The 18,913-nt window shown below is 55.2% G+C and overlaps 2 protein-coding genes across 4 annotated transcripts; both read left to right on the top strand.

Annotated features, from left to right (window-relative positions):
• Positions 1–1,066: 1,066 nt before the first annotated feature.
• LRRC23 (leucine rich repeat containing 23) lies at positions 1,067–16,529 on the top strand. 3 transcript variants are annotated; one of them, XR_004819321.1, is made up of 9 exons: positions 1,072–1,201; positions 1,678–1,820; positions 1,906–2,015; positions 2,671–2,924; positions 3,938–4,068; positions 4,672–4,808; positions 6,416–6,710; positions 7,301–7,513; positions 16,166–16,529. XR_004819321.1 is itself a non-coding variant. In XM_027594997.2 (8 exons), the coding sequence occupies exons 2-7, from the start codon at positions 1,698–1,700 to the stop codon at positions 6,687–6,689; spliced, it is 1,029 nt and encodes a 342-aa protein (XP_027450798.1). In that variant the 5' UTR covers positions 1,067–1,197; positions 1,678–1,697; the 3' UTR covers positions 6,690–6,710; positions 7,301–7,702. The 3 variants fall into 3 exon arrangements, 2 of the variants coding, with proteins under 2 accessions (XP_027450798.1, XP_027450797.1); XM_027594997.2 differs by lacking the exon at positions 16,166–16,529 and having other exon boundaries at positions 1,067–1,197; positions 7,301–7,702; XM_027594996.2 differs by lacking the exon at positions 16,166–16,529 and having other exon boundaries at positions 7,301–7,702.
• Positions 7,997–16,159, top strand: ENO2 (enolase 2). The gene is made up of 12 exons (XM_027594995.2): positions 7,997–8,121; positions 9,285–9,381; positions 9,871–9,966; positions 10,111–10,169; positions 10,494–10,563; positions 11,247–11,380; positions 11,608–11,830; positions 12,894–13,091; positions 14,149–14,350; positions 14,622–14,730; positions 14,897–14,955; positions 15,488–16,159. Exons 2-12 carry the CDS (start codon positions 9,297–9,299, stop codon positions 15,555–15,557), a joined length of 1,305 nt encoding a protein of 434 aa, XP_027450796.1. The 5' UTR covers positions 7,997–8,121; positions 9,285–9,296; the 3' UTR covers positions 15,558–16,159.
• Positions 16,530–18,913: the final 2,384 nt, after the last annotated feature.

Here is an 18,913-nt window from a genome sequence, read left to right as displayed (position 1 = left end):
TGTAACACACAATTTCATAATTAATCATGATATCTTACCTTGTTGCCTGTTTTATTTATACTAGATCCCATAAGATTTGGTACTGCCTTTTTTTCTCCTGGCAGGAATTGTGTCATAAATATTAACCACCCTGAGCCTTAATTTCCTCTTCTTTCAAATATCTATCTCACAGGACTGGTGTGAACATTAAATCACTTGTGAAGGCATCTCACACAGTATCTGGCACAAACTCTCCGGAAATACTTGTTGACTCTTAAGTTCTTTTTCATCTCCTTCCGCAAGTCACACAGACCTGAGTGCCTGGGTATGGCTCGATCAGGTCTTGTTGTCTACATAACAACGTTGGATGAGGAGTATTTTCAGTGGGCACTTGTTGGATGTTCTCCCTCACTAGCCCCGAAAAGTTTTGCATCAAACCAGTCCAGGATATGAGGAAAAGGGAAATGTTCCAAACGGGTTTAGCAATCTACAGTGTATTAGCATAGATTACACACATACTCGAACCCTGTCAGTTGGTGTAGCTAAGCCTACTTTACAGAGGAGAAAGTAGAGTTTCAGGTAAGTTGCTAGTACACTGCAGATCTGCCAAGCCTCCAACCCAGGTCTTACATGCATTGGCCTGGGCTCCTTCCACTCCACCAAGTCACCTTCCAAAGGTCAGCTAAGTGCAAGGCTGGGGTGGGGGTAGAAACCAGACCGCATACCTTGGTATTTCTTGCTCCTCATCCCCCTTCAGCTTCAGAGCATGTTTCTTTTGAAGTCACAATACTTTGGCTTTGAGGATGTGCGGTCCCTTTAACGTTTTGAGTAACTTCCGCGTAGCCCCGCCCATCTCCCCTCCCCACTGCGGAGTTCCAAGCCCCACCCACTGCCTTTTGCCCTCGGCCAATTAACGCACTTACTTAATAGGATTGGGAAGTTGGCCTCCTTAGGGGGCCACTAGGGGTCCGCTAGCTCCGGGGCGGATTGTCGCGTCAGTTTGTCGCGGTCCCCTCGCGGCCCCCCTCTCAGCGGTTGCGCCGCTGAAGCAGCCAAGTGTCCCGCCCCCTCGTTGCCATAACAACAGCAGTACACAACGCCTCCTTGCGCCTTTCCCCTCTTCCAAAACACTCTTTCCCTGTCGAGGCCAAGACCCTCTCCGGAACCTCATTTTTAGTAGAGCAGAACCAGGGTCTGCGCCCCGTTGCGAAGGATTGGGTGGGTAGGTTGGAGACGGCGTCAGTCTGGTGCCCCAGAGGGGACGCGGAAATGGGGCTAGACAGGGTGGGAAAGGGAAAAGAAATGAGTGGAGCAGGGGTTAGGGATGGCAGGGAGGGGAAGGGTGTAGGAGGTTGGTAGGAGAACGTGGCTGAAGGGGGAGGTGGGAAGACCTGGGGAGGGGGGAGGCCAGGAAACAGGGAGGTAGAGCCGCTAGAAGACCGTTGGAGCCCCTGTGAGGGGCAGGAAGGGCCTGGGAAGGCATCCTGAAGGGAGAGAGGTCCTTGGTGGGAAGTCAGAAGTGGAGGCTGGGAGTCAAAATGAGATGCTCACAGGGCTAAGGAGGGAAGCGCGGTTGGGAAGAGGTCAGGGGTGATGGGAACGGTACCCTGTCAATGGAGGAGAGGGAGCTGAGGGTTGGCCAGAGCTGAGGACACATTCTTTCTTGGGAGGGTCACTGAGCTTGATCTCTCACTCCAGAGCCTTCAGCAGGGAAAAAGATGTCAGATGAAGAGCTGGAAGACTTCGAGCCAGACCAGGATGATCTGGAAAAGGAAGACGATGAGAAGGAGACAGAAGAGTGGGAGGACTCCAGGAAGGAGGGAGAAGAGTACTCAGAGGAAGTGAGAGCGTGGAAACAGTGGGGTCCTAAGGCTTAGGGAGGGGGTTGGGCAGGAAAGGGATGCCTGACTCCACTTCCTCTTGCAGTGGATGCCCACCCCCCTCACGGAGGACATGATGAAGGAAGGGCTTTCTTTGCTCTGTAAGACGGGCAATGGACTGGCTCACGCTTATGTCAAGCTGGAGGTTAAAGAGAGGTGCGCTAATGGGGGAGCAGAAGAGGGCTGAGGTTGTAGGGCCCAATCTCCTCTCTCACCCTCATGCCTGGCTGTTGCCACTGGGAGACTGGATCTCTCTTACCTTGGCCAGTGGAAGGGAAGGATAGAATTTACTTTTCAGGAGCCCTGTGACCCCCTGCATCAGAGCTGGCCTGGGGAACTGGAGGCTGTGAGCGTCTGTCAGGGGGATTCCTACTGGACTCCTCCTCTTGTCCTTCAGAGGGTCAGTTCTCAGCTCTTCGCAGACGGAAGTCCCTGCTCCCTGTGAAGAACCCACCTACCTTCCTCCCCCTTCCTCACCACTCCCATCGGTCACCCATTCTTCTCTCCATTACAAGCCATCTCCACATTGCCCTCTGCTTTAGCATCTCTGTCTGTCCTTGCGGGATTCTTTTTTTTTTTTTTTCTTTTAATTTATTTGATAGAGAGAGAGCACAAGCAGGCAGAAAGGCAGGCAGAGGGAGAGGGAGAAGCAGGCTCTCCGTTGAGCCGGGAGCCCAACTTGGGGCTCGATCCCAGGACCCTGGGATCACGACCTGAGCCGAAGGCAGCAGCTTAACTGACTGAGCCGCCCAGATGCCCCTACTTGCTGGATTCTTAACTCTACCTCTGTCTGGCCTCTGCCATCTCCTAGGGACCTGACAGACATCTACTTGTTGCGGTCCTACATCCATCTGCGCTATGTGGATGTTTCTGAGAACCACCTGACAGACTTGTCCCCACTCAATTACCTTACCCACCTGCTCTGGCTCAAGGCTGATGGCAACAATCTGCGGAGCGCCCACCTGAATGAACTGCCCTACCTGCAGATTGCCAGTTTTGCCTATAACCAGATCACTGACACTGAGGGCATCTCTCACCCTCGTCTGGGCAGCCTGGATCTCAAAGGTGGGTCCTTAGGTCAGGTTACACAAGATTCTCTCCTTCTTAGCTTGGGCCAACAGAAGTGGGTGGTATGGTCTTTGGCTGTGCCACACAGCGATCTCCATTCATTCATTCAGTCATTCATTCGGACAGTCCTTATGATTCATTATGACATTTCTATGTGCTGGAGATGTAGCACTGAACAAAACAAAATCCCTAGTCTCATGTAGTTTACATTCTTTTTTTTTCTTTTTTCTTTTTCTTTTTTTTAAAGATTTTATTTATTTATTTATTTATTTATTTATTTATTTATTTATTTATATCTAGGAAGGCAGTTGCTTAACAACTGAGCCACCCAGGCGCCCCACATTCTTTTTTTTTTAAGATTTTATTTTATTTATTTGACAGAGAGAGACACAGCGAAAGAGGGAACACAAGCAGGGGGAGTGGGAGAGGGAGAAGCAGGCTTCCCACTGAGCAGGGAGCCCCATCTGGGGCTCGATCCCAGGACCCTGAGATCATGACCTGAGCTGAAGGCAGATGCTTCGACTGAACCACCCAGGCGCCTCTCATGTAGTTTACATTCTATTCGGGGGAGACAGACAGCTACCAATGGACATAATAAATAAGTAAATTTACGTACGATGTGAAGAGGAGATACGTGCTGTGGAAAACATATTAGGATAAAGGGACTAGGTAGAGGCACAAGGTGGTAACTTCAAACAGGTTGGTTAGGACAAGCATCAGTGAAAAGCTGACATCTGAGCAAAGATTTGAGGGAGGGGAAGGAGTTAAGCATGTTGGGTGCTGGGCACTCTTTATTCACTCCTCAGATGCTTGGATGGACATGTCCATTTGGCTCTTGGACTCCCAGACCACTTGCCCTAGGGCCCCAGAGGTGTCAAGTCTGGAGCTGTCCCTCCTCATAACCACCTCGCATTAGAGGGAGAGGATGATACAGAGGCTCCCAACATTCAGGCTCTACTGTTGAACATTTGGAGTAGCCTTTGAGCTCTTACCGCCCTCCTGCTCCTTAGGGAACCGCATCCACAGGGTGACTGGTCTGGACCCCCAAAAGCTGATCAGCCTGCACACACTGGAGCTTCAGGGGAACCAGCTGGACAGCACCTTGGGAATCAACCTTCCTAAGCTGAAGAACCTCTTCCTGGTAGCTCACTGGGTTAGAGGGTGGTTGGTGCGGGCAAGAGGGCACTGCTCAGGGGGCCAGGGGGCCTGGCTTCTCGTAGGCTCAGCTACTAACCTCGTCATCATCATGAGCATTTAGTATCATTTATTGAGCCCTTCCTACCTCACAGGGCTGATAATACATAATACATGGGAACAGAGACAATTTGCTTTGATACAGGTAGTAGCATAATTTGCCGTAAATGAGGGACAGATATCAGGCTAAGGAAGCCACTTGAATGTTAAGTCTTTTTGGCTCTGGAGCTTCTTCATTCTAGGATGGCGCTGAAGCCATTTCTCCTCAGTGGGGCAGTGGGGGCTCATGGGCCTCGGGTGGGTTGAATCATCTCCTCCTGAATCAGCGGTGGCTTTGGTAGGCATTGGATGAGCAGCAGGGGGTTCCTGTTGACCTTTCTGTGGACTGGCAGCTTCTCCTAGACTTCTTTACTGTCTACACCCATCTCTCCCCACCTCCACTCCCCTCCTGCACCCCTCTGTCTTCACTCTTATGTTTCCTGCATCTCTGACTTCTCTTCCCTATCCCTGCTACCTTCTCCTGATCTATGTGCTGTATCCTGGGGGCTAGGCCCAGAACATGCTGAAGAAGGTGGAGGGCTTGGAGCACCTAAGCAATCTCACTACGTTGCACCTTCGAGACAACCAGATTGAAACTCTGAGTGGCTTCTCCAAGGAAATGACATCGCTGCAGTATCTCAACCTGAGGTGTGCACCCTTCCACATCCTACGTTGTCCCTACCCTGGACCAGGAGCAGCTTCTGACCCCATGTTCATCCCTGGCCCCAACCCCCCAATCCTAGTCTGCTCCTAGACTCTCCCCTCATCCTCCATCCTGATCTTTACCCCTCCTTTCCTTACTGTATATAGCCTGGGGCCCCTGAATCTTTATTCATTCAATCCACAGTTATTGAGAATGTGCTAGGTGCCGGGCTTGGTGCTGTATTTTGGGAACATCTAAAGGAATCAGAGTTGGTCCCTATTCTCAAGGGACTCACAGTTTGGCTCCAATTCTCTTTTCTTGGTCCTATTCCATGTAAATTTCCTCTGCCCTTCTCCATCTCCTGGACCCCCATTTCCCTTCCCATTTCCTGCCTCTCTTCTCCTGAGCCCCACCTGTAAGGGACGGCTTCCTTACTGATATAAAAATGCAAGATGTGCTCATATTTGAGGAGAGAAGAGTATTTGAAAGAAAATCTCTAGATTGAAAGGCAGTGGGGATTGATGGGGGAGGGGGGGTTCTTTCAGCAACCCTTGTCTGATGGAGGATTTTCTGCATGTTTCTTTAAGCAAGATGTAAGGTAACTGCCTCCTTAGTCAAGATGGCCAAATTCTCAAAGCTTGTAATGGAAAGAGAACCTCCAAGTAGGAAGAGATGGTTGCACCTTGGAGCTCCCAATTCCTGCCATGGCTCCTCGAGAAATCTCTTGCTAATTTGTTCTGCCTTGTTGGTCTGGTAGGGTTGGGGGGGGGGTGCTCTTTTCCTATTAATGGTCTAGACAGAGATAATAGACACTCCTCAATGGCTACTAACTGGAGTTGTTTGGAAGTAAGGGTAGGGGAGAAGTTTCTCAATGACTGGGAAATGCCTCTGGGGCCAAAGATGCTAAGCCCCCACCCCCAGCCCCCAGAAATGCACAGGACAGTCCAGCACAAAGTGCATGGAGTGCTCTCAGTGAGAAACTCTGTGTGAGGTTTAGTCACCTTCACTGAGGCTACACAGGCGGAAACAATTAAACCTGATTTCAAAGGCATGAGGCAAGAATCTGAAAAGAAACATACTATACAATGAAGCACATTAGATGAAGCTTGTTCTTCAGGCCCGGAGGCCCCAGACCATCCCTAGCTCTAGGCTCCTTCCTGAGGGGAGCACCAACCTAGCACCCACCTCCATGAGCTCAGATCCCAGTTCCTTCTCCACTGGCCTGGGTGGTCCTTTCTAAACTTTGATCAGGTAGGACTGACACATAAGGAGTTTGACGCTGCAAGGGGGAGTCCCCCCTTCTCTCCAACTACACGACAGGGTTGGTGACCTAGCTTTGTTGCTCCAAAAGGAGAAATATGACCAGCATGTTACAGGACAGACTGTGGCCCTCACGGTGTCCTGGAAGGCCAGAGGCAGGACTGGAGTAGGGTTGGACCGCCCTGGCTCGGCTAGGCTATATGGCTGTGCTGAGCAAGCCAATCCACAGAGCAGTGTTTCTAGGGAAACTGGAACCCAGCAGGAGATTCCCGCAGGGGCCTTCTTCCTGGAAGTGGGGCCCCCAAAGCCCATTATTCCCCTGTGGTGAATCCTTCCTGACCACACCCGGCAGAGGCAACATGGTGACCCACCTCGGGGAGCTAGCCAAGCTCCGGGACCTGCCCAAGCTGCGGGCCTTGGTGCTGTTGGACAACCCGTGCGCAGATGAGAATGACTACCGCCAGGAGGCCCTGGTGCAGATGGCACACCTCGAGCGCCTGGATAAGGATTTCTACGAGGAGGAGGAGCGGGCCGAAGCTGATGAGATCCGTCAGAGGTTGAAGGAGGCCCAGGAGCAGGAGGCTGAGGCTGAGCGCGACTCCAAACTGGAGCTGCCATCCATGTAGCTCTTTGAGCCTCCGGGGACAGTAAGGAAGCTGACAGAGAAGCAGGAAGAGGAGGCCAAGGGCCCGTCAGATGGGGCAAGAGAAGTTGCTCTAGGAGGAGGTGGCAGAGGAAGGGATCCGGCAGGGAGAACCCTTGGAGAGACTGGGCTTGGGAGTCAGGGGGTGTCTCAGGGTGAGGAGGAAGGACCAGAAGGGCCTGGGAGGAGCTGAGAAAAGGCTTAGGAGAATACATTAGGAGAGGAAAACTAAGGAAGAGAATTGGGGTGGCAGGCAGAGATGCCGGCGTGGGGCGACCCGTGGTGAAGATCAGCTGGAAAGGACAGGTCTGGGGTGCGGTGTGGGAGGTGGGGGTGGAGCGTGGAGCTGGTGGTTGAGGATGGAAGCGGGGCCTAGAAGAGGAGGCAGGGGAGGAAGATCTTTCACTAAAAATCTGAAGCTAAAAATAACGGGAAACGGGTGGGGGGAAGAAAGGAGGGCAGGGTAAGGCAGAAAGAGAAGACTGGGGAGACCAGGCCAGGGGAGTGTGGCGGCTGGGCACTCTGGATGGGGGCACAGGCAGCAAGGGGAATGCAGTAATGCCCAGGGGCTTTACTTCTGCCCTCTTCCTCCAGGAGATCAAAGACACTGGCCCCAAGACCTGAGAAGACATCCAGGTAGTGGTGCTGCCACATTCACATCCCTCATCCTGAGTCAGAGCATGCCTTCTCTTGCCCCAGACCTGGGAATTCATCACAACCTGCCGCCCAGGCTCTGTAATGGGCACCTGGGCAGCGTCTGGGTGGGCCTGAGCCCTGCCTGGAACCTGGGTGTGTGTGTGTGTGTGTGTGTGTGTGTGTGTGTGTGTGTGTGTGTGCTGTTGGGGGCCGCCCTCAGGCAGGTGTAGGGGAATCAGGCCCGGTTGGGCCCAGGGGATGCTTGCAGAGTTGGCTGCAGAAGAGCTGCGGAGGCGGCTGGGTGTGTTAGGAACAGTTTGGTTTTCAAATAAAGAGACATTTTGATACTCTTGTGTCTGATCGGGGTTGTGAGAGTCCAAGTCTGTCATGGGCTTCACTGGTGTGAGGCTGTGCCTGTTACTTTCCAGGGGAGCGGGGCGTGGGTGTGAGCGCGCGTGGGTGCCGGGCCTCAGGTCCTGGGTCGCCCCCAGCCCCTCCCCCATCGCTCACCTCCCGGCCGCTCCCCCCCCCCCGTTCTCCCACCTCCCATCGGCCCCCCACCCGCGCTCCTACGTGCTCCTCCGCCGGAGGCTCCTGACTCATCGGGGGCTCCGGGTCACATGCGCCCGCCCGGCCCTATCGGCGCCTCCCCCCGCCCGCCCCCCGCCCGCCGCCCGCCGCCAGGGAGCCGCCGCCGCCGCCGCCACCACCACTCCCGCTCTCTCTGCTCCGCCGCCGCCGCCGCCGCCGCCGCCACAGGCTGAGTCTGCAGCCCCGAGGTGAAGCCCCGGCCAGCCCCTGCGCCCCGCCGGCCCCCTCCCCTAGCCGCCGCGCCCCCCGCCCTCTCCCCTGGCCTGCGCGCATCGCTCGCCCCCCCGCGCTGCGCACCTGCTCCGTCATCCGTACCTCCCCCGGGCACCCTCCCTCCCCGGCCTTTTGGGACCGCTCCTCTCGGTTTCTGGCTGTCGCCCCCTCCTCATTGGGGCGCCAGGCCTCTCCGCACCTGTTTCTCTCTAACTGCGCCTTTCTCTACCCTTGCCTGACCCTCTCCCCACGCCCCTCTTCGCCTCGGATTCTGTCGCTGTTAAGTTCGGGGTCTCCCCGGGCGGTGCATTTTTATCCTGGCACGTCCCTTGGCTTTGCATCTGGGGAAATGTCTTCTCTTCCCATTCCTCAGCATCCCTAGACTTCTAGACTCCCTTCTTTCCCACTCCTCCCCCACATTGCCTCTCTCCTTTTACATTACCTCTCGCGGCTGCACGGGGGAGGGATGGGGGGAATTTGTCTAGGAGCGGGGGGGGGGGGCGCGGGGAGCATGGGCCCAGCCTTGCCTCTCCCTCCAGATCTCTTCTCCTTCCCCGCTCAACCCCCAGGGACTGAGGGCTTCCCCAGGACCCTCGCCCCAGACTTCTCTACTGTACATCTCTTGGGAAGAGGAGGGACGTATGTTTGAGAGAGGAACTGGGATCTTGGAGTGGGGGTTGGGGTGTTAAGTTGGCGTGGGATGGGGGCTCCGGAGGAGAGGCTCCAGCTGCCCAGACAGCCCATCCTCTTCTTGGCTCCAAGGAGAAATGCAAGCCTGGGAGCCATTGCACTCCGAGATCTGGGGGAACCCCACCAGTCGGCTGCCGGAGCTACTGAGGGGGGGCGACGCAACCTCTGCCGGTGCCCCTCCCTCCTCACTGTGGTGTCCTCCCTTCTCACCGTTTGATCCTCCCCTTCCCCCCACTGCAGTGACCTCCCCTTCCTCACTGCATTGACCTTCTCTCCCCATGGGGTGGGGGTGATCCCTTCTAAAGCCAGGACTGCAGCCACCTCCTCCCCAACCCCCACCCACTGCAGTAACCTCTTTCCCATCGCTCCCAGCCTCTAGCCCCTCCCACTGATCAGGCTCCGCCTCTCTAAACCTCTTATCTTTCTCCTTCCTTCCCTTCCACCCAAGATCTCAGCCATCATGTCGATAGAGAAGATCTGGGCCCGGGAGATTCTGGACTCCCGTGGGAATCCCACGGTGGAGGTGGATCTCCACACTGCCAAAGGTAGCGAACCAGGGCAGGGGGCTTCCCACAGCCGTTGGGCCGGCTTTCCCCTGGCCCCGGAGGGGCAGCTGCCTTCATTCCCAGTGGGGATGGGGTGCTGGGTCAGGCTTCCAAGCCTGGATTATGGGGGTTGGGTCCTCTTTGTCCAAGGGAGCCAGGATAGGCCAATCTCTGTGTCCTATTTTAGTGTATGGGATATACCATGCCTCTGCACGTCTGTGTGTGCACCTGCGTGCATGTGTGCATGTGTGTGCTGCCTGCATAGCTTCGTGTGTGTGGGTTCCTCGTTGTGCATGTGGGACCTCAGCTGGGCGGATGAGGAGGCCACTGCCTGGGCATCTGCCTCTGTGTGTGTGTGTGTTTGTGTTAGAGAGCAGTGCGGGGATGGGACTGGATGTGGCAGGCAGTTTGGAGCGGGAAGGCTGAAGGAATCCCTCACTCTGTAGTATCCTTCTATGCCCCCCCCCTTATTTCATGTTCCTCTCCCAGGTCTTTTCCGGGCTGCGGTGCCCAGTGGAGCCTCCACTGGAATCTATGAGGCCCTGGAGCTGAGGGATGGGGACAAACAGCGTTACTTAGGCAAAGGTGAGGACTTTTCTCTTTTCCGGGCTCTCCCATCCCTCAGCTTTATACTCATACCTTACACCAGTCCTCAGCCCCCTTTTTGCATGCCCCCCACTTCTGGCGTCTTCCACCCTGACCCTGTCTGGCCTCCTTGCCTCTCCCCAGGTGTCCTGAAGGCAGTGGACCACATTAACACCACCATCGCTCCTGCCCTCGTCAGCTCAGTGAGGCCCACTCTTTGCTGGGGGCCGGGAGGGGGCGGGCGGGCAGGGGTGCTGGTGGGCAGGACCAGGGTCTTGGAAGGAATCCTAGATTAGGGGAGGAGGGAGCAAAGGGAGAAAGTCCACCTCTTGGGAATCATGGTTACCAAGGGAAGGGTGGGAAGACTCCTTTACTGCCCCCTGCTCCCATGGGGTTCAGGTCCCCTCTTCTAGACCGGCTGCTCTCCCAGGAACCCTGGCCAGAGGGGACCCTGTGTGGGAATTGGGGTGGGGCCCTCTGCCCTGGGGCCCAGCCTCTGCCTGGGATGATGGTGGCTCTGCCCACAGGGTCTCTCTGTGGTGGAGCAGGAGAAGCTGGACAACCTGATGCTGGAGCTGGATGGGACTGAGAACAAATGTAAGCCGGGCCTGGGAGAACGTGGGGAGGCGGGAGGGGGAGGACGTGTGGAGCAGACAATGTGGAGCGCTGTGGGAGCTTCCATAGGAAGGACTGTCGGGACTTAGCCCATCTTCCGTTCTCCTCCCAGAGCCAGAATAAGAGAAGATGAAAAAATTTTTAAAGATTTTATTTATTTATTTGACAGAGAGAGACACAGCGAGAGAGGGAACACAAGCAGGGGGAGTGGGAGAGGGAGAAGCAGGCTTCCCGCGGAGCAGGGAGCCCAATGCGGGGCTCGATCCCAGGACCCTGGGATCATGACCTGAGCCGAAGGCAGACATTTAAGGACTGAGCCACCCAGGTTCCCCAAGAGAAGATGAATTTAACTGCAGGGGAGGGAGTGACATTAGACAGAAGGAAGAACTTCTTTGCAGCACGAAGAGGGCGAGCTGGCAAGAGAGATAGTCTGTGGTCTCAGGATGTTTAGAAATAAGTGGAGCTCTCTGCCCTTTCCCATCACGTCGTGCGTGCGTGCGTGCGTGTCCCCGCTATTTTCAGGAGAGCACTGATGAGGTGTTGCAGGAGTGGAGAGGGAGGAGGGGGTCTCCTTTACTGGCTCCTTTTGGGGAGTACAGGTGGAGGCCAGGGCTCGAACAGATAGGGGATATTTTTGCTCAGTGCCTTCCTCTGTCATCTTCCAGCCAAGTTTGGGGCCAATGCCATCCTGGGTGTGTCCCTGGCCGTGTGTAAGGCAGGGGCGGCCGAGAGGGAGTTGCCCCTGTATCGCCACATTGCTCAGCTGGCGGGAAACTCGGACCTCATCCTGCCCGTGCCGGTGAGCCCTGTCTGCCCTGCCTGGGCCTCTCCCAGGGGTGGGGGGTGGGGAGCATGAAACCTTGTGAGGAATGTTGGGGGGAAAGTGCATTGAGGCAGCTAAAGAGAAAGGATGGGGACAGGAGACTTTGAGTCTGGGAAGCTGGGGAAGATTTGGGCTCTTGGGTTAACGCTTCTGGGGGTCGAGGGGGGAAGTGCTCTGTGACTTTTCTGTCCTGTGGCCCCCAGGCCTTCAACGTGATCAATGGTGGCTCTCATGCTGGGAATAAGCTGGCTATGCAGGAATTTATGATCCTCCCAGTGGGCGCTGAGAGCTTTCGGGACGCCATGCGACTTGGGGCTGAGGTCTACCACACACTCAAAGGGGTCATCAAGGACAAGTACGGCAAGGATGCCACCAATGTGGGAGATGAAGGTGGCTTTGCCCCCAACATCCTGGAGAACAGTGAGGGTGAGACCAGGAACCTCACTCCCTGCTTTAAGTCTCTCTCCGTCTTGGGACATCAGGAAGGGCCACATGCTTCACCAGGTCCTGAGGAGTATGGGTGGGAGGCCCTTGAGCTAGCTCAAAGAGGTACCAGTACCGGGACTGGGTCCCAGAAGGCCTGCCACATTCACATGCAGGCCTAAGAGGACAGTCTTCACCTGCCCAGCCAGATTTGTTAGCACTATATATATATTAAGATTTTATTTATTTGAGAGAGAGAGAGTATATGCATGAGCAGTGGGAGGGGCAGAGGGAGAGGGAGAGGCAGACTCCCCACCGAGCAGGGACCTGAGGACGCGGGGCTCGATCCCAGGACCCCAAGATCATGACCTGAGCTGAAGGCAGACACTTAACTGACTGAGCCGCCCAGGTGCCCCTTGTTAGCAACTATACATTCTTACTGAAGCCCCTGGTAATACTGGGAGGTGGTCTAGGTGACTTGTAGGATCCATCCTGGACTTGAACTTCATAGGACTCTCAGTTTGGTGAGATATACCATACTCTAGGGATTCTATTCTAAGTCTATCCCATTTCCACCCCAACCTCTCAGGCCTCTAAGATCCCTAATTTTTCTCTGACTTGGCAGGAGCTGTATGGTGAATAAAAACAATAACAGGAAGTGGCTGAGAGTTCAGGTTCTGGGGCCAAATTGCCTCTATTTGAACCTTGACTTGAAGAGTTACTGGCTGGTGATCTTTCTTACTTAACTCCTCTGTGCTTGTCTTTCTTATCCGTAAAATGGGAATAATAACAGTATCTACCTCTTAGCATCATTGTACTTAGGTGACATAGTTAGGCCTCAATAAACGGTAGCTATTTATGAACAACCTGTTATGAACAGAATTGCATTCCTCTGTCCTCTTAGAAGATGGTCTGCTCTTCCCAGCCCTGGGGAGAACCCCACCAGCAACTGTAGTCAGGCTTCTCCCCAGCAACCGCCCTCCGCCTGGGCTCTGAATTTCTTTCTTACTCTCCTTCCTCTTTGCCCACCCTTCCTGCTGGTAATCTCACTGTATTCCATCCCCAGCCTTGGAGCTGGTGAAGGAAGCCATCGACAAGGCTGGCTACACAGAAAAGATTGTCATTGGCATGGATGTCGCTGCCTCGGAGTTTCATCGTGATGGCAAATATGACTTGGACTTCAAGTCTCCTGCTGATCCTTCCCGATACATCACTGGGGACCAGCTAGGGGCCCTCTACCAGGACTTTGTCAGGGACTATCCTGGTGAGAACAAGGGGTGTGGGAGGGAGGGCAGCGCGAGGGTCAAGGGACAGGCAGGGGCGTGTGAGGCAACTCTGGACCATATGGGGTGCTGACTCAGGTGCCAGGTAGAGGTCTAAGAAGAGCCTGAGAATCAGGATGGGCCGGGGGAGTGGGGGAGGTGGCGGGGCGGGGGGAGGAGCCTCCTGCAGAGACAAGCTTTGTAGGTAGTTTAAATGTGCAGGTACCCATGGTGAATCTGTTTTATCTACTTCTGTCCTAATTAAAGTTGTGTGTTCCAAAGCTACGGGGATCACGGGGAGGGCTTTGGAAGGAACCAGTGATGGTGAGAGAGTGATGGGGCCCAGCAGGGAACTTGTACATATCAGTGTTTTTGACTGATGAAGTTGTGGATGCTGAGTGGAGCTGCAAGCGCTGTGGGAGTAGAATAGGAAGGCTGATGAGGAGCCGAATTACCCTCTCCAAGTTTACCAAGGGCTGGGACCCCTGTATGGAGGAAGCTGGTTTCCATTTCCCTGAGACAGAGCAAGAGAAAGTAGATTTAAGTGCAGAATAGCATATAAATAGGATGTAGAATAGCACGGAGGAAAGGCCTCCCAGTAGTGAAAGTGGGAAAATGAAAAGTAGTTTTGAGAAAGACTGTGAACCCTTGGTTTTGGAAGATTTTCTTTTTCCCTTTCTTTTTAAGATTTTATTTATATGAGAGGGAGAGAGCATGGTGGGGGGGGGCAGCGGGGAGCAGATGGGGAGGGAGGGGGAAAGAATCCCAGGCTGACTCCATGCTGAGTGTGGAGCTTGATGCAGGGCTCGATCCCACAACCCCAAGATCATGACCTGAGCCGAAACCAAGAGTCAAGACATTCAACCTACTGAGCCACCCAGGCGCCCCTGGTAGGTTTTCTGAAAGAACCGAGATAAGAATCGGGGCAGGCTTAGCTTGGAGGCAGGGAAGAAAGGATGGGCAGGCTTAGTTAGCCAGGGGATCTGTCCACCCAGGAGGTGTTCCTGCCTGATGCAGAGCCCCAGGGAGGGTCAGCAGCCCCTCCTGCTCTCCCTCTAGTGGTCTCCATTGAGGACCCCTTTGACCAGGATGATTGGGCTGCCTGGTCGAAGTTCACAGCCAATGTAGGGATCCAGATTGTGGGTGATGACCTGACAGTGACCAACCCAAAGCGTATCGAGCGGGCAGTGGAAGAAGGGGCCTGCAACTGTCTGCTGCTCAAGGTCAACCAGATTGGTTCAGTCACTGAAGCTATCCAAGCGTGAGTGTCCCCTGGCTCTCCCCGACCCAGCCCGTTTCTACAGGACACCTCCGGCAAGTGCTCCCAGCCTCGTCTTGGCACAGATGCTGAAGAGAGCAGGGAACCTGCGTTACTTTCCCGGCTCTTTTGGCTCTGCCCCCCTTCACCCCATGCCCTTTGCCCCTCCCAGGGAGCTTCGTGCCAGGTGTTTCTCAACATAGACCAATGTGGGGGCTGGGAAGGGAGTGCCCGGTATGAGGGGCTGGGGGTCAGTGCTGGTGTGTGGCTGCAGGTGCAAGCTGGCCCAGGAGAACGGCTGGGGGGTCATGGTGAGTCATCGCTCAGGAGAGACCGAGGACACATTCATCGCCGACCTGGTGGTGGGGCTGTGCACAGGCCAGGTGAGTGCAGGGGAGATCTTTGTGCAATTGGTGGGTTCTGGTCAGGTGGGTGGGTCTCTCTTGCCGGGTGTTTGCGGGTGTCAGGAGAATGTCAAGGGAGTGTTAAGTTTTCTTTTAGGAGATGAAGGGGCAGCCACTGAGCTGCTTATCTTTGGGCATGTTTCAGATCAAGACTGGAGCCCCGTGCCGTTCGGAGCGTCTGGCTAAGTACAACCAGCTCATGAGGTGAGGACACCTGGGGGATAGGAGCCCAGGGCCCAGAGGGTTAAAAGCTCTGTTGGCCCACCATCCCATCTCCAATACCCAGGGCCTGGAAAACAGTAGCTATCCAGAAAATACTTGTTTTTTTTTTTTTTTTTTAAAGATTTTATTTATTTATTTGACAGAGAGAGAGATAGCGAGAGAGGGAACACAAGCAGGGGGAGTGGAAGAGGGAGAAGCAGGCTTCCCGCTGAGCAGGGAGCCCGATGCGGGGCTCGATCCCAGGACCCTGGGATCATGACCTGAGCCGAAGGCAGTAGCTTAACCAACTGAGCCACCCAGGCGCCCGAAAATACTTGTTTTTGAATGACGGCTTTACTGATGGCCTGATCCAGGGCTCCCATAGGTCACATGGGAAAGCCAGGGCATGTCCACGCTTGGGCCAGGACATCGAAGCAGCTGGTGTGACGGGTTTGGAGAATAGGGGCCTCCCGGAAAGAGAAGCAGGATCCTCCCCGCTTCCCTGACTCTTTCCTCTCTGGCTCCTCTCTCTCAGAATTGAAGAAGAGCTGGGGGACGAAGCCCGCTTCGCCGGACATAATTTCCGCAATCCCAGCGTGCTGTGATCCCTCTCCTTGCCCGGAGACTTGGAACCCCTCTCCCATCCTCCCAGAACCTCTTTCTTCCTGTCCTGCTCTGTGACATCTCACCCTGCCCCCCCCCCCCCAGCCGACCTGCTGCGCTGTTCCTTGGCTTGTCCAGCCCCTGCTGTGTGCTTTCCCCTCTTTGGGTTCCACACTCTCCACTTCTCTGTCCTTTCTATTCTGTCTCCTTAAACACTGGCCATGGGACTGAGGATTACAAGGGAGTCCATGGAAGAACAGTCAGGGTCTGGGACAGGTGCATCAGGGTTGGTTGGCGAGGTGTGTCCGGGGGGGGGGGGGGGGGGGGCGTGTGTCTGTTTTCTGTGTTGCGCATGAGCTGTGCGTCGAGGTGGAGGGGCGTGGTGGAGGGGCGTGCTGGCTGTGTGCGCATGCCTGGCCCGGGCCTTTAGTGGATTATTTATTCAGTTATTTATTGTTCATTCGTCTTAATTAATTCATCATTTCTCCATAACTCCGGAGTTTAAACCTGGCCTGACCGGAAGAGGTGTGTGTGTGTGTGTGTGTGTGTGTGTGTGTGTGTGTGTGTGTGTGTGTGTGTGTGTGTGTGTGTGTGTGTGACGTGGCTGGAGGTGTGTGTGTGTGTGTGTGTGTGTGTGTGTGTGTGTGTGTGTGTGTGTGTGTGTGTGTGACGTGGCTGGAGGTCGGAGATGGCCTGGGGCTGGGAGCTCTTGCTGGAACAGGAAGGGTAACAGAAAAGGGCCTTGCCCATCAGCTCCCTTGCGTCTACCAGCCCTTAACCGAAGCCGCTCGGTCCAGAGGCGGGGCTGTGTGCCCGGGGACGCTTCCCCCTAACTCTCTCCTCAGCCCCCGGCTCCCCTGTTCTTGCTCCAGCTGCGCCAGAGCAATGGCTCACTCCCCTGTGCCACATTCCACAGTTGCCACCCCCTCTGTGGCGTGGAAATGAGCACCACCATTAAAGTCTGAATCACAGTTCGTTGTGTCTGAAGAGTCTTACTCTAGTCCGTGTGAGGGGAGAGATGGAGCACCAGGAAGTTGGTGAACCTGGATGGCAGAGCTGGGGAGGACACAAAAAGAGGAAGAAGCCGAACAAGTATGGCTAAGACGCTGGCATTGCCTACCCCTCCCTGGCCAGGTGGCGGACCCTGTTGCCCCTGCCTTCTCAGCAGCAAGCCTGGCCCCGGGACCTCAACCTGGAGTCTGAGAATTCCTAGAAGTGTCAAAGATTTTGTGTGTGTGCATTTTTAGGAAGAGGGGTTCAAAGGGTTCTCAGATTCCTGTAGGGCCTTGACTAAAGAGGGGATAAAGCTGTGAACTAGAGCAGCCCCCATGTAGGCCTCTCCCCAACACTGTCTTGACCATTCTGGGCTGTAGCAGCACTGCATGGGCATCCCCTCCTGCAAGATGGGGAACCAGGGAGCGAAGAGTGGAACCAGGGGACATAGATTAGGGTCTGAGGAAATGGAGTCTTCCAGGAAAACTGGAGAGTCGGAACCACAAGTGCTGGGTTGGCCTGTGAGTAGGGCCCCCGTGTGCGGCTGGAGACCCACCATCACTCTTCAGCTCCAGTGGAGCCCCAACTGACTTTGACATGGGGGCCCAAGAACCCCCCCCCTCGGGGGGGGGTCCCTCTCTCATAGAACTGGGATACAGAGCAGAGCCCAGCAGGTAGGGGCTACACGTGGGGAGCTGTGGCCACTAGAGGGAAGCAAGGTTCTGCGGGACACCAGACTCACCCCGAGCTAGGGGCAGGATGGGAGGAATTTCAAGGTTGTCCCCTCTGTGGGCCTCCTCAACTGTTTCTACTGAGTTCTGGTCCTGGGCTCTCTGCCACCCTGCCCAGCTCCAGGACTAGAAGAGGATTTGCGTCCTGTATGGGCAGGACTCATTTCTCTGCTCTTCCTGTGTCACTGACACTTCAGCCATTTTCAGTTCAAAGAGCTTCTTGCCCCCGCTCCTCTATGCCTCTTAATTTCAGTGTGGGCATCTAATCTTTCCCTTCTCTCCTGTCTCCTGGCACCCCTTTCCATTCCCCTTGGGGCACACTGTACTTTTCTCTGGGCCTCTGTTTTCTCTGGGGTCCACGATAGCCATCTTTCTTCTCCCAACTCCTGGACTAAGACTGGTTGGAGCCGCATTTCCTAACCTCTGCCCTTTCCTCCCTCCTTGCTAGATGGCCTTCTCTGGCAGCCATGGCCACCCCCACCCCTTGCCCCCCAGGTACTGGGTTGGATTGGGTTACAGCTATAGTTCTGTCTGGGCCTCCCAGGCCCCTCTCTCTACTTTCTCTTTGTGCCGTTGCCTAGAGACCAGTGGGTTGTGGGGGGCTGGGGCCATAAAGGGAGCTGGGGTGTGGGATGGTGGGGTGTGTGTGTGTGATGCACCCCAAAGCCGAATGGTGAGCCTGGTCCTCAGGTCCGGGAGGCATTGGAGGGGGTAGGCCCTGGCTTCTCTGACTCTCCTTATATTCCGTTCCTACCTCTGCCTAAATTTTTCTTTTAGGTTCAGGGATGTCACCATCCTAGCCCATCCCTCAGTGGTTAAAAAACAGAGCAGCTCAGCCTAGAAGGGAGCTGGGAAGGGCCTGGGCCTGGGGCCCCAGTGGGCGACTGAACTGAGAAGTGCAGAAGGAGAGGAAATGCAATGGGGAGTGAGGAGGAGGAGTCTCGGAACAAAGTTGGGGGGGGGGGGAAGGAGCAGGGGCCATTCTAGGGCACTGAGGGAGGGAGGGCAGGGATCACCAGGGAGAGGGGGACAGGGAGCTGACCAGGTCTCTGGAAGGCCCCGAGGGATAAAAAAAAAAAAAAAGGTGGGCATGGGGTAGAAAAGTGCGTGGCCAACCAATTCACAGGCTACAAAGAGTGGTGATTCATTGCTAGGCCAAGGAAGCCTTCTTGCTCGGGTTCTCCAGTGCTTTAGAATCTGTTGGAGCTTTTGGGTAGTCCCAGAACCTGGTTGAGCCTGGCCCAAGAAAATAATGAAGCAAAACCCACTGAGTTGCCACAAATCCAAACTCCTTCTTTCCCACAAGCCTGGGTGGGATCCTGCATTCGGGGCCCATCCTTGGCCTCTAGCTGGCTTGGCCCCAACATGCCCTACTCCCACCCCCAATCTGGAGAGCTAAGTAAGGGCTCCCAATCCAGGCTCCAGCTCCAGCTCTTCCAGTTTCCCAGCCTGCCTCCCTCCCATTCTCTGGCCTTCCCAATCTCAGCTGCCAAAAATCACCCAGTGTCTTGGTGTCCTTTGTCCTGGGAGATGTTGCTGCTTGGTGTGGGGCCAGGGAGACAGCCCAGAAGAAGACACTGGTGGTGGACTGGTGGGGGTGCTGGCTTCAGGCTGAAGACTGGAAATGGCTGGCT

Source organism: Zalophus californianus, chromosome 9 (assembly GCF_009762305.2).
Source record: "Zalophus californianus isolate mZalCal1 chromosome 9, mZalCal1.pri.v2, whole genome shotgun sequence".
Classification (NCBI taxonomy): Eukaryota; Metazoa; Chordata; class Mammalia; order Carnivora; family Otariidae; genus Zalophus; species Zalophus californianus.
Note: the sequence above shows the minus strand (reverse complement) of the source record. Positions and strands in the feature narration are given on the sequence as shown.